At 50.2% G+C, this 11,649-nt stretch overlaps 1 protein-coding gene across 1 annotated transcript in view; it reads left to right on the top strand.

Moving 5' to 3' along the window:
* Nucleotides 1-4,310: 4,310 nt before the first annotated feature.
* Nucleotides 4,311-11,649, top strand: part of ZNF618 (zinc finger protein 618) — a 181,651-nt gene continuing 174,312 nt past the window's right edge. The window contains exon 1 of the mRNA XM_055302645.1: nucleotides 4,311-4,425. Within this exon, the coding sequence (XP_055158620.1) occupies nucleotides 4,393-4,425 (33 nt within the window). The 5' untranslated portion in view covers nucleotides 4,311-4,392. The remainder of the gene's footprint in view (nucleotides 4,426-11,649) is intronic.

The following is an 11,649-nucleotide window of genomic DNA, read 5'->3' as shown; positions in this document are numbered from 1 at the left end:
TTTTGGGACCCCCATTTTATAGAGACAGAAACTAAGGTTTAGAGATTAAGCCATGAGACCAGGGCCACAGAGCTAGTTGGTCAGTGGCAGAGGTGAAGAACACCTTGGATTCCCATGGAGGACGTGTGTGGGGTGCTTGATTCATACTAGGCCCTTTCTAAAGCTTTCCATGTCTTCTCGCATTTTCTCCTTGGAGTGCTCCTATGAGGTGGGTAACTACTATCAGTGCAATTTTTTTTAAAAGATTTTATTTATTTATTCATGAGAGATACACAGAGAGAGGGAGAGACACAGGCCAAGGGAGGAGCAGGCTCCATACAGGAAGCCTGACGTGGGACTCAATCCCAGGACCCCAGGATCACGCCCTGAGCTGAAGGCAGATGCTCAACCCCTGAGCCACCCAGGTGCCCAGTCAGCACCATTTGAAGGGTGGGGAATGGGAGGCAAGGAGAGGCTGTGTTGTCTGCTTAAGATCACACAGCAGGTGAGGGCCGGCGCCGGGCTCAGAAGCCAGGCAGCTGCTCCCCAGCCTGGGCTCTTAATAATTACCCTTACTGGGCGTTGGAGTGGCTGCGCTGATTCTGGAAGCGGTGGGCTGGGCATGGACAGGGTCAGAAGTTTTCAGAAATCGATGAACACATGGTTGTAGTTGAGTGATGGACCCTGGGAGGATGGGTAAGCCTTTGGAGTCCCCCTGGACTACGTCGCCACCTGAGGTACAGGTCTGTTCTTCAGCAGCTATGACCCATGGCCATTCCATTCCTTCTCTGTGATATGATGGCACCTGTTTGATCTTGAGCAGGAGTGGTTTTGCCCCCTGGGATCTCCTCCATATGGGGGCTCTTCGACCGGTCCTTCCCTGTCCTTAGACCCCTGCTGGTGGTGAGTCTACCCTTCGTTAACCTCCAGAGTGGGGTAGAGCACAGCTCTGGGCTACTGTCTGTGTAGCTCCCACCGTTGGTTGGGAAATGTGTGTGTTCATTTAGGAAGTGGATTTTGTCAGGAAGGGATCAAGCTCAACCTTCCTTTTTTTTTTTTTTTTAAAGATTTTATTTATTTATTCATGAGAGACACAGAGAGAGAGGGAGAGACACAGGCAGAGGGAGAAGCAGGTTCCATGCCGGGAGCCCGACGTGGGACTCGACCCCGGGTCTCCAGGATCACGCCCTGGGCCGAAGGCCACGCTTAACCGCCGAGCCACCCGGGCTGCCCAAGCTCAGTCTTCCCGTTCTTCATATACCATATGGCTTGGCAGGGTCAGAAGGAAAAAGGGACGGACAGACCCTCCATCCAGACCCGGGACCCCTGTTGGAGGACATGCCTCTCTCTGGGTGGTGGGGAACGCGCTCTGGGCTCTCTGTCGGGATGTGCTAAGGGAAGAAGAAGCCGAGTACCTGTGGCCCGTGTGTAGCAGAGAAGCAGAGAGGGCTTGCAGTGAGATTCCAGAAAGAGAAGGTTGAGGAAGCCCCATGATGATTTTCCAGGTACCTCTACCTGGAAACCACTCTAGGTAGTAGATCACTCTAGGTTGGGGTCACTGGCCCTTTTGAGAAATTGGTGAAAGGCAGAGATTTTTCCTCCCCAAATGCACGTGTAGACATAAATTTTCTTAAGACATAAAATTGCTTAGTTATGGATCCTTAAATCTATCCAAGGGTTTAAGGATCCTTGATCAAGAGAGACGCTCGCTGCCATCCGATTAAGAGCCAGAGAGGAAGGATGCTTCTTTCTCTCCACCCTTCCCGCAGGATGTTATTTCTCCTGGAGTCTTTGCTGACCCCCCCGGGGGTGGTCTGAGTCCTTCTTCTTTCTCCTACACCTGTGCATTTCTCTGTTGGCACCGTTTTGCCTTGATTTAAATAATGGTCCTTAGACCAACAGCATCAGCATCACCCGGGAACTTGTTTGCAATGCCAATTCTCAGTTCCAACTCCTGTCTGCTTGAATCAGAAACTCGGGGGGGGGGGGTTTGGGGGGGGGCGTGTGGTGGTGCAATAAATCTGTGTTTGAACAGGCCCTCCCGGCGGGTTGCTCAAGTTTGAGAAGGGCTGCTGCAAACAGTCCTCCTCTTTATGATGTGTCTGCCTTACTAGACACAACACACCTGGCACATAGTAAGTGCTCAGTGAACACCTACTGCATCGTGTTTTCCATATTGACAGGGCAGGATTTATTTTTTTTCCTTTGGTGCCCTACAGCTTTGAGCCACGGGGACTGAGACTTAGTGTTGTTTGGGTCCAGTTTCTTTCTACTCCAGGGCCTAAAGTTAGGCTTGGCTCCGCTAGGTAGAGGAGGTGGCTTGGCCTTAAGGCAGGTGCCCAGAAACCTTCACACAGAGATGGAGCAAGAGAGACGTCAAACCTGGAGCATCTTTCTGGGTGACAAGGCCTCAGCCACATGGTGGACGAGGGGCAGGCGGGCAGGGGGCTGTCTGGCCCTCACATGTGCCCAGGGCTCATGGGAGCCCAGTTGTGCCAAGCTGCTCCCTCAGTGCCTGCCCTACAGCAGCCTTGGCAGGGGCTGCCCAACCTCTGCCAGGGACACACTGGCCAGGCTGGCTGGGAGGGAAATGGCCACTTTTTATTTTTCATGCCTCCAGTGTTTGACAGAGGGATTGGCTTGGAAGATCCCTCCTAACTTCATTTGTGTGTTTGGTCTGGGGTAGAGCTGCGTCTCTTAATTCCCCGCCTCTCATGTAGGGTTACATTCCCATAACTTTCCTTGTTCGGGGAGAGAAAGTATCTTCCTATATATCCTGACATTTAAAAAAATGATCTTTCTGAGGGGTGCAGGGAAAACAAAATTCTGGGGAAAAAAGATCTCTTCCTATCTTCTATCAATCCAACTCTTTAAATGCCAGAAAAAAAATTTTGTTTGGATTTTTTTTTAAGGTGGGGACAGAAAGATGATACCTGTTTGTTCTTAATTTCCAATACATCTGTTTTTTTTTTAAAAAAAGTATCCTTATACTTTTTTTTTTTTTCTTTTTTGGTATCCTTATACTCTTCTTGCAGGAGGGGTAACTCTTTTCTCTCATCTCATATATGGACAGCTCTTCAAATTTCTCTTCTGAAAAATGAATCATTTGTGGGAGATGTAGGATGGAACTAGTAAGCCTTCTTGTGTTTTATGGGTTAGATCCTTTATACTTTTAATCAAAAATAAAATCAGATCTTTTTTTTTTTTTTTAATTTTGGAGGGGGAGGTGAGGACAGGAAGGAAAAAAAAAAAAGTGCCGGTTAAGCTTCCCAAGTCAGGGAGTCAAAAAACCAAAACAAAACCAAAACTGATATTTTGGAGTCATGCACAGAAATATTGTTCCCCGCTTATTTCACCTCGACTTCCTAAAATTCTCCTTAATATCCAATCGATGCGGAAATATGGGAGGAGGGGCTATCCCCGAGGGCTATCCCCCCCCCCCCCCCCCCGCTTAACCTTGAAGCTCTACTTTTATTTTTAATATAAATCTGTTCTTTAAAAAAAAAACGTTGGCGAGGGTGGACAGCAATCCTCTTCATGCCGCATTTCACATAAAAGCAGCTCCTCGAATACTTATTTCTTAAAGGTCCATCTGATGGGGGGGGAGGGGGAGGGGGCTAGGTCAGGGCCTTCCCTTAGCCCCAGTCGTCTGGCCCAGGGCAGTCGTTCAAAGTTCTATGTCTCGATGGCACGAGCTGCTGCTGCTTCTTCTTCTTCTTCTTCTTCTTTTTTTTTTTTGATTTTCATTTTGTGTTCCGTGTTTTGGAGGAGGGGGCAGGCGGGGGCCGGGGACCAGCTCTTCAAACTTTATTCTGAAAAATCTTGGCGGCGTGGGGGGCGGGGGCGGGGGCGGGGGCGCGGGGCAGCCCCGTTAACCCCTCGCGTCCCGCCGGGCTCGGCTCCCCAAACTTTCTCGGCACCGCGCGCCGGGCCTCGGCGGGGGCGGGGGCGCGCGGCGGGGGGCGGGGGCGCGCGGCGGGGGGCGGGGGGCGCGGGCGGGAAAGTTCGGGGGCGGCGGGCTTTGTGCGCGGAGGCGGAGGCCGAGGCCGGGGCGGCGGCGGGCGGCGGGCGGCGAGGCCGGGGCCGGGGCCGGGGCCGGCGGGGGCCGGGGGTGGGGGGGGGCGGGGGCGGGGGCGGGGGCGCGGCGGGGGCGGGCGGGGCGGCGGCGGCGGCGGCGGGGGGCGGCTCGGCGGCGGCGGGGCGGCCGGGGCGGGCCGGGGGCGGGGGCGGCGGCGGCGGCGGCGGCGGCCGGGCCCCCCCCCCCCCGCGCGCCCCCGGCGCCCCCGCCCCCCCGGCCTGAGCGGGGCGGGCGGAGGAGGGAGCGGCGGCGGCGGCGGCGGCGGCATTGTGCGCGCACCAGCAGCCGGCCCGGGAGAGCAGGACGCGCCGGGCCGCCTCCTCCCGCGCGGACCCATGAGCCAGCCGGGCGGCGCGGCGGCTCCGCAGGTACGGCGGGGGCGGGGGCGGGGGCGGGGGCGGGGGCCGCGGCCGGAGCCCGGGCCGGGGCGCGGGGCGCGGGGGGGCGCGGGGCGCGGGGGGGCGCGGGGCGCGGGGGGCCGCGGCCCGGGGCGCTGCGCCACTTCGGGGCCAGGTTTGCAGGATGCAAAGTGGCTGCGCACGTTTGCGGGCTTTTTGTGGGCGCAGAGCGCGGCGTCGGGGCCCGGGGAGCCCCCCCCGGGGCGCGGCGGGGCGCGAGGGGGCCGCGGGGCGACGCGGGGGTCCCCTCGGGCCCCCGCCCGGCGCCCCCTCCAGCCCCGGGCTCGGACCGGAGCCCGGAAAACAAAGCGGCGAGAGAGCAGAGCAGCCATTTCAGTTTGGACAATTCACGTTTTGCAGAAATGCAACCGCTTCCAGCCCTCCCCCTCCCCCGCAAATTTGCGATTCCCCCCTGACCCCCTCTGCGCTCCGGGGTCCCCGAGGGCCGCCCCCCCGCGGGAGGTCTTGCCCCTCCGGCCCCCCGTCTTTGCAACGAGCTTTTTTTTTTTTTTTTTTAGGCCATATTTCCCTTTCTCAATTTTTTTTTTCTGATTTTTCTTCAAACGGTAGTTTTTTCCCATTAAAACGACGCCACCTAGAGGATACTATTTTGTAAATAAAAAAAAAAAGAAATTAAAATTGAAAAGAAATATTTTTTATTTCTTATTTTTTCAAAACTTTGCAGTATAAGGCGGTGGAAGGGGGGAAAGGATTCTTTTTTTTTTCTTTTTGGGGGTGAAAATGTTCACTTTGGTCCTCCCTGGGAGCATGGACACAATTTTTATTTCTGAAGCCAAATCCGGATAATATGTAAATGAAAATTAAGCTGGAATTTGAATGAATTCAGTTTTTGAGGGGGAGAAAGCAGAAAGCCTCCTAAAACCGAAGTCGATTTGGCTTCCTAACTCATTTTAGTTTGACGATAAAACTAATAGGAATGAGGAAACGAGGGAAATTGTGGAGTTTAGAGGAAACTGAGAGAGAATTGGCTTTATGAAGCAATTAGAAATTGTACTTCATTGTAATTGGGAACTTGTTTAGCCCAGCGGGCAGAAAAGACTAATTTCACCATTTGGCAATATTTAAAGTTTTTCTGTTTTCAAGAGGGAAGGATTTAAAAGAGAAAATAGATCCTAAAATGTTGGCTTTGGACACACCCAAAAATTGTAGTTCTTTTTTTTTTTTTTCCTCTAATTTTTGCATTTACATTTTACTGCATTAAAATCCCAAGGTTCTAAAGAAAAACAGAAACTGGAAAAGTTAGAGTGGAATCCTGTCTTTTTTTCCCTGCATTTGCTGGGTTTTGTGTTGTTTTTTTTGTTTTTTGTTTTTTGTTTTGATGGGATAATTAAGACTATTTTCTGATTTTGTTTCCTTGAAAGGTCTAGGCATTTCTTTTTCTGTTGTTGTTTTATCCAGAAAATGTCAGGAACCTTTTTTGAGCAATATTTAGTGAAAAAAATGTAAATTCATTACATTATACAAATTGAGTAGCCCACAGATTTGTAGGAGAGACCGCCATTAAAATAAGATATGCATAATTAACATTATTATGAAAAAACTAACAGTGGATTCACAGAAGCTCATTTTTTATGACATGCAACTGAATCAGTTGATAAAGACAAGGGTTGAAGAATCCTTGCTAGGAGAGAATTTTCCCTTCTCTGTGCCTGCTTACTCTTCCAATTTGAAAAATTTATTATTTTTTTTTAAATCCAGATTGGTTTTAGGCCTTTTTGATTGTGATGTGGGGTTGGTAGTTTATTAGCATTTGTTATTTTTCACAAATTTAATTACTTTCAAAGGAGAAAAGAAAATCCATTAGCTTTGATCATTTTTGTATGTGGGGGGGTTGTCTGTGATATAAAAAACACAAATTTTACTGACTTAAGAAGGAAAGATAAAAGAAGAGAGGACAGAGAGGAGATGAAAATTCTGATTCTTATCCATCTTCTCTAGTGGAACACTTAGGTTTGCTGAAAAAATGGGGTAAAATACCAATTTGGCTGATTCTAGCATCAAAATTTAAATTTTTTTTTTTAAGGGGAAAAAAATGAAAATACACACAAAAGCCAGACCCAAAGGTACTGGCCTTTAGAACGTGAAAGCACAAATGCAAATAGTATTTGATGTAGTTTTTGGCCTTAAAATGAAATCAAATGAAGGTGAAAACCAAAAAAAAAAAAAAAAAAAAAAAAAAAAAATTTTTTTTTTTTTAGAAGACAAATATTGACTGAATTGAAATTTAACGAATGAAAAGAAGGTACCCACCCAAAGTTGAAGGATTATTTGTGATGAATTCGTATCTGGTTGAACTTACTGGAGATTTTTAACCAAAAAAGAAAAAAAAGTTTTAATTTTTCTGTTCAGAGGAGGGGGGAATACTGTTTGCATTTGCAGGGTGGGATCTTGTTGGGACCTTGTGTGGGGGTTGATGGTGGGTCACACGGGGCTAGGACAGGAAACCCTGTGTCCCTTTCTCCAGCTACCAGCTGGTCTTGGAAAAAATGGTGGCCTCAGTACATGGGTTCCCACCCTGTTTTGTGGAGATTCAAATTTCTGAGGGGATGTGAATTCTGTGAAATGTATTTGACAGTGGCAGAGGTTCGACGTTTCCCATCATCACCATTGCATTTGGGAGATTTTATTTTTTTAGTAACGAAATCCTTCAGGGCTGACTGGCCACATTCTGACATATTTGGAATGAGCTTTTTTTTTTTTTTTTTTTTTTAAGTAGCATAATTAAAAAAAAAATTTTTTTTTTCTGTTGAATTATTTAGGCCGATGCCTAGGACGGTCAAAGAATTTGTGATTTCCAAGGACTCTGGAGGCCTCATGAGACAGTAGGCCTGAGTTTAGCAAGTGATGGAGGGGAGCTTTGCCCTGAGCTGGGGAGGGATAGGTGGGCACCCCTACTGGGCATCTGAGAAAAAGTCAGGGTTGTAGATAACAGGTTATTTCTGGTGCAAGGAATAAAAATATTGCAGCACGTCCCTTTGTGTGTCCTGGGTCTCCTGACACACAACTCAGATTCCTTCAATTCCATTCTGCTGAAATTTCGTTGTGTTGTCTATGGTTTCAAGGGAATCCCAGGCGAGGAATTGAAAATCATTTCTGTTTTGTAGACTTGTTTTTTCCTTTAATAAAAAAAATTGGTTATTCTGATCATGTTTGTTGTAAAGGAAATAGAGGTGCATGATGGTACTGTTGGGGGCGGGGTCAGTTCTCTTTTGTTTCTATTGGCGCCTCCCAGGACTGAGATCTGACCTAGGCCTTGCCTCTCTCACCTCCTATTTCAGATGGGAGTGTGACCAGAAATGGACATGCGAGCTCTTTTTTTTATTAGCCTCCGTCTGTTCACCAAACTCTCTCATAATATTGGGCAAAAAATCTGGCAAATTGGACGTGAGGGGTGGTAATTTGATGATGGGCTGAGTTATTTTGGTGAAAGATCGTTTATACTGTTTCACAGTAGAGACTTATTACTTAATGTTTTGCTTTTCTGCCTAAGGAGTTTTTTTTTTTTTTTTTTTCTAATAAGGTTTGAAATTTCAAGGGCCTGCTTTATAGCTTGACTTTGGACCAAGCTAGGAAAAAGGGTTTGCTTATACTTTTTAGCCCTGCACAGAGGTGAACTCGAACAAGAGCTCTTGCTTTTGCAGAAGAAAAGCAACAAAGATGGCTGGTCAGTGTAAGGCTGACCTCTCCCTGGTTCTAGAAAATAAACAGCCAATGGTTTGTTTCACTTGGGAAACAGTTCTAAAAACTCCTCCATTGTCACTTACGATTTCCCACCCCCCCAACCTTTGACTCAGCTCTTGGCATGCTGCTACCTCTGACCTCAGAATCCTCATGTCTTCTCCTTGGTGGGGCGGTAAGAACCTTCCTGCCCGTGTTGTACTGGATGTACATAAGCTGACTTTTCGTGGTCGTGGTGAAAATTTGAGTTTTTGCCACGGTCTTGTTATGTTTGGTGTCCGTTGTGTCTCCTCCCTGGCGATGTCAAGTGGAGTGGCTTTGTGGGTCCATAGGAGCCCCCTCTCACCCAAGGTCTTGCTGTCTGACCTTGTGAACAAATCAGTTTTTCCTTCCGAGCCTTGGTTTTTGAGCGCTTTGGATCAGAACAAGGATAATAATAATTAGGCTTCATCTCTGGTTCTGATTTCAAGGGATGGGCTGGGGCCGCCTGGAGCATTGTGTTGAGAAGGATTCTGGGGTCCCATCTGATTGCCTGTACTCTGGAGAGAGGGGAGCCGTGTGCCTCACAGAGCAGGGAGCGCCCCTGGTAGTCACTGTGCCCAGGCTAGGTGGCGAATCGAGACTGCTGTACAATCCACGTAGTGGCTCAGGGTCAGGGTAAGAAAAGGGAGAAAGAACGGAATAGGCCATAGGAGGACACAAAATCACAGAGGCCTAGCACGGTGTGGAAGGTAAGTGTTGTCTCCTGAAACTTCTGTCTTATTTCTGTTTGTGACATGTGTCCACGGTCGGTGTCATCCCTACGGTGAGCCACAGTTGGAGGCGCCGGCAGGGTGCTGGGCTCAGGACCCACGTTGGTGTGCTCCGGGTACCCTGCACCCTCCCACTCCCACTCTTCTTACTTTTTATCCCAGTTGACTTTTTTTTTTTTTTTAAAAGATTTTATTTATTTATTTATTTATTAAACATACAGAGAGGGAGAGGCAGAGACCCAGGCAGAGGGAGAAGCAGGCTCCATGCAGGGAGCCCGACGCGGGACTCGAACCGGGTCTCCAGGATCACACCCTGAGCCGAAGGCAGACGCTCAACCGCTGAGCCGCCCAGGCATCCCCCCGGTTGCCTTTTTTGGGAACCCTGTGGTCTGGGTGTCCTGTGCCCCATGGTTTGTACCCTGGCTGGGCCACCCGGGGAAAAGTCTCAGCTCGGGGACAGGGCACGTCCCCCTCACTCGTTGGCCTCGGGGAGGCCTGGAAAGCCAGGTGCGGAGGGAAGGCAGGCAGCCTCTCTGCCCGTGTCCTCTGGCCTGCCCGAACGCAGATTTTTCCCCCCCAGAAGTGTGGAACACCTGTCTCGGTGGGAGGGAGGGCGGCCACGCTTCCTTCTCTTCCTCGCCAGCCGAGTTTCTCGGGAGGAGAGCCCTGTGTGTGCGGCGCGCTTGAACTTGCGTCGGACGCCGGGAGTGCCTGTATTCCAGCGTGGGCACTTCCAGAGCGCTCCCAGATTGCTCCTGTCTCCTCACCTTTTACACGTGTCACACCAGCACCATGTGATGGAAATAGGATTTGAGTCACCAATGGGAGCCCCACACCTGATTGGAGGCTTTCTGGGGAGGCCAAAGAAAGGCGATCCAAGGGGCATTAATTTTAATAATGTAATTGACGGAACCCAGTACGTCCACAATCAGACCGTCCTCTCAGTGGCTCATTCATGTACAGGAATTGCTAACAGGATACTTTGTTTTCTTTGGGAGCTGTTAGGTCGTTCCTGACTTGCCACATTTCATGTGCTTAGTAGCCGCCTGTGGCCGGTGGCTTCCGTCTTGGACAACACGGGGCCAGAGCAGTGTTGCATCCAGTTGTTGCTTCGGGGTGGCCTCGGAGCTCTGTGGTTTTGTCAGTGGGACTTCCTTCCTGAGCTCTCGATGCTCTGTGGTGTTTCAGCCTGTAGTGGTGATGAGTTCCACCCTTGAGCCTCTCCTGGCTGGAGTGGTCCACGCCTCTCCCTGACTTGTCCCGGAGCTGTCGCCTGCCAGGATCAGGCCAGGACGTTTTAGGGAAACATGACACGTGATGGCCAGAAGCCCCAGGGTGATGTGTTCTCAGTGCGTGTGCCCTGGAAGTCGAGAAGTGCAGGTGCAGGAGGCCGTCGTGGGAGGTGGGCTTTAAATAAAGTATGGCTTAAGGAGGGATAGAGGTGTCGGGAGACAGCAGGTGCATAGGCCCAGGGCAGGGACCTGAGAGGAGGGAGGAGATTGAGGGGAAAGGTGGTCTGTTAGGGGGATCCGTGCCTGAACTGAACGTGGAACCGCCAGAGAATCCCCCCTGGATGGGCCACAGGGCCTTAGGCCAGAAGCATAGGTGTTTTCTCATCCCACCCCTGCCGCCCCCAACCGGGCTGGTGAAATGGAAAGTGGGATAGTTGAGGTCAAGCAGACCAGAGTGTGGAATCCAGCCTCATCATGGAATCCAGCCTCATCACGTGGTTAGCTTTGTGTTACTTCGGGAAAGACCCTTCTGGTTTTAGGACCACAGCTTCCGCATCTGGAAAAAGGTGTGTGTGTGTGTGTGTGGTGGGGGTAATGATCTCGACCATGATGGATTGATTTACCAGGAAATGAAGAGGCGCACGGGAAAACACCCAGCCAGTCCTTGGAAGGTGGGCCTTCGAAGGCGGTCAACACGTGTTACCTCCTGACCCAGCAGCCGGCGGGTCTCTGTTTGGGGAGATTGAGTCACGGGGACAGCAGTTTTGGTCGTTCTGGAAACCTGGGGGCTTATCTTTAATAAGCTAGGGTTGGGTAACAACAGAGAATGTCCACTTTTTTGGTTGTTGCTCTAAAACGGACCGGGACGAGACATCTCCGGCACCTTAACACATCTGTCTTGTCAAAGTGTTGTTAATGCTTTCATTCCAGGGATGCCCTAGCTCCTCTGAATACTTCTGGATTTGTTTCAAAGCCTGTGGCACAGTCTTTAAAAGGGATAAATCTTAATCCCGGGTGAACTGTGTACCTTCGAGCTTCTGTTGCCCCTGGGCCTCCTGTCTCTAGTGCCCTGCCCCTTAGTCATCTCCGCTCTGAGGAAGCAGACCCCTCCCCCCCAAGACCACCTGCATGCCCTGTTCTCTGCAGCCCCCCACCCTGCCCCAGGTGGGGTTCTTCCGTGCCCACCCTGCAGTACTTCCCAAATACGGTTGAGCCCACAGATGAGAGCTGCTTGTTTGCATTTCCCTTTCTCCAGCCAGCTTGTGAGTTCCTTGAGGGCAGAGAGCACGGGTTATTCATTTTTAGGGTCTGGCACAGAGCAGCAGCTCAATAAATATTTGATGACTTAATTTGATTTTTGGAAATCGCTCAGATCAGTCAGATTTGACTCTACTGAGGAGTAGGTGAAGAGTATGTGACCAATTTGGGTTTGGCCTTTTGGTCAAAAGCACTGTTTTACCAGGGAGCCCTAAGCGTATCTTTTTAGAGCTGGAGTAGTAAATCAGAGGGGA

The sequence above is a fragment of the Nyctereutes procyonoides genome, unplaced genomic scaffold, assembly GCF_905146905.1.
Source record: "Nyctereutes procyonoides isolate TBG_1078 unplaced genomic scaffold, NYPRO_anot_genome, whole genome shotgun sequence".
Classification (NCBI taxonomy): Eukaryota; Metazoa; Chordata; class Mammalia; order Carnivora; family Canidae; genus Nyctereutes; species Nyctereutes procyonoides.
This window is presented reverse-complemented; position numbering and strand designations above follow the sequence as displayed.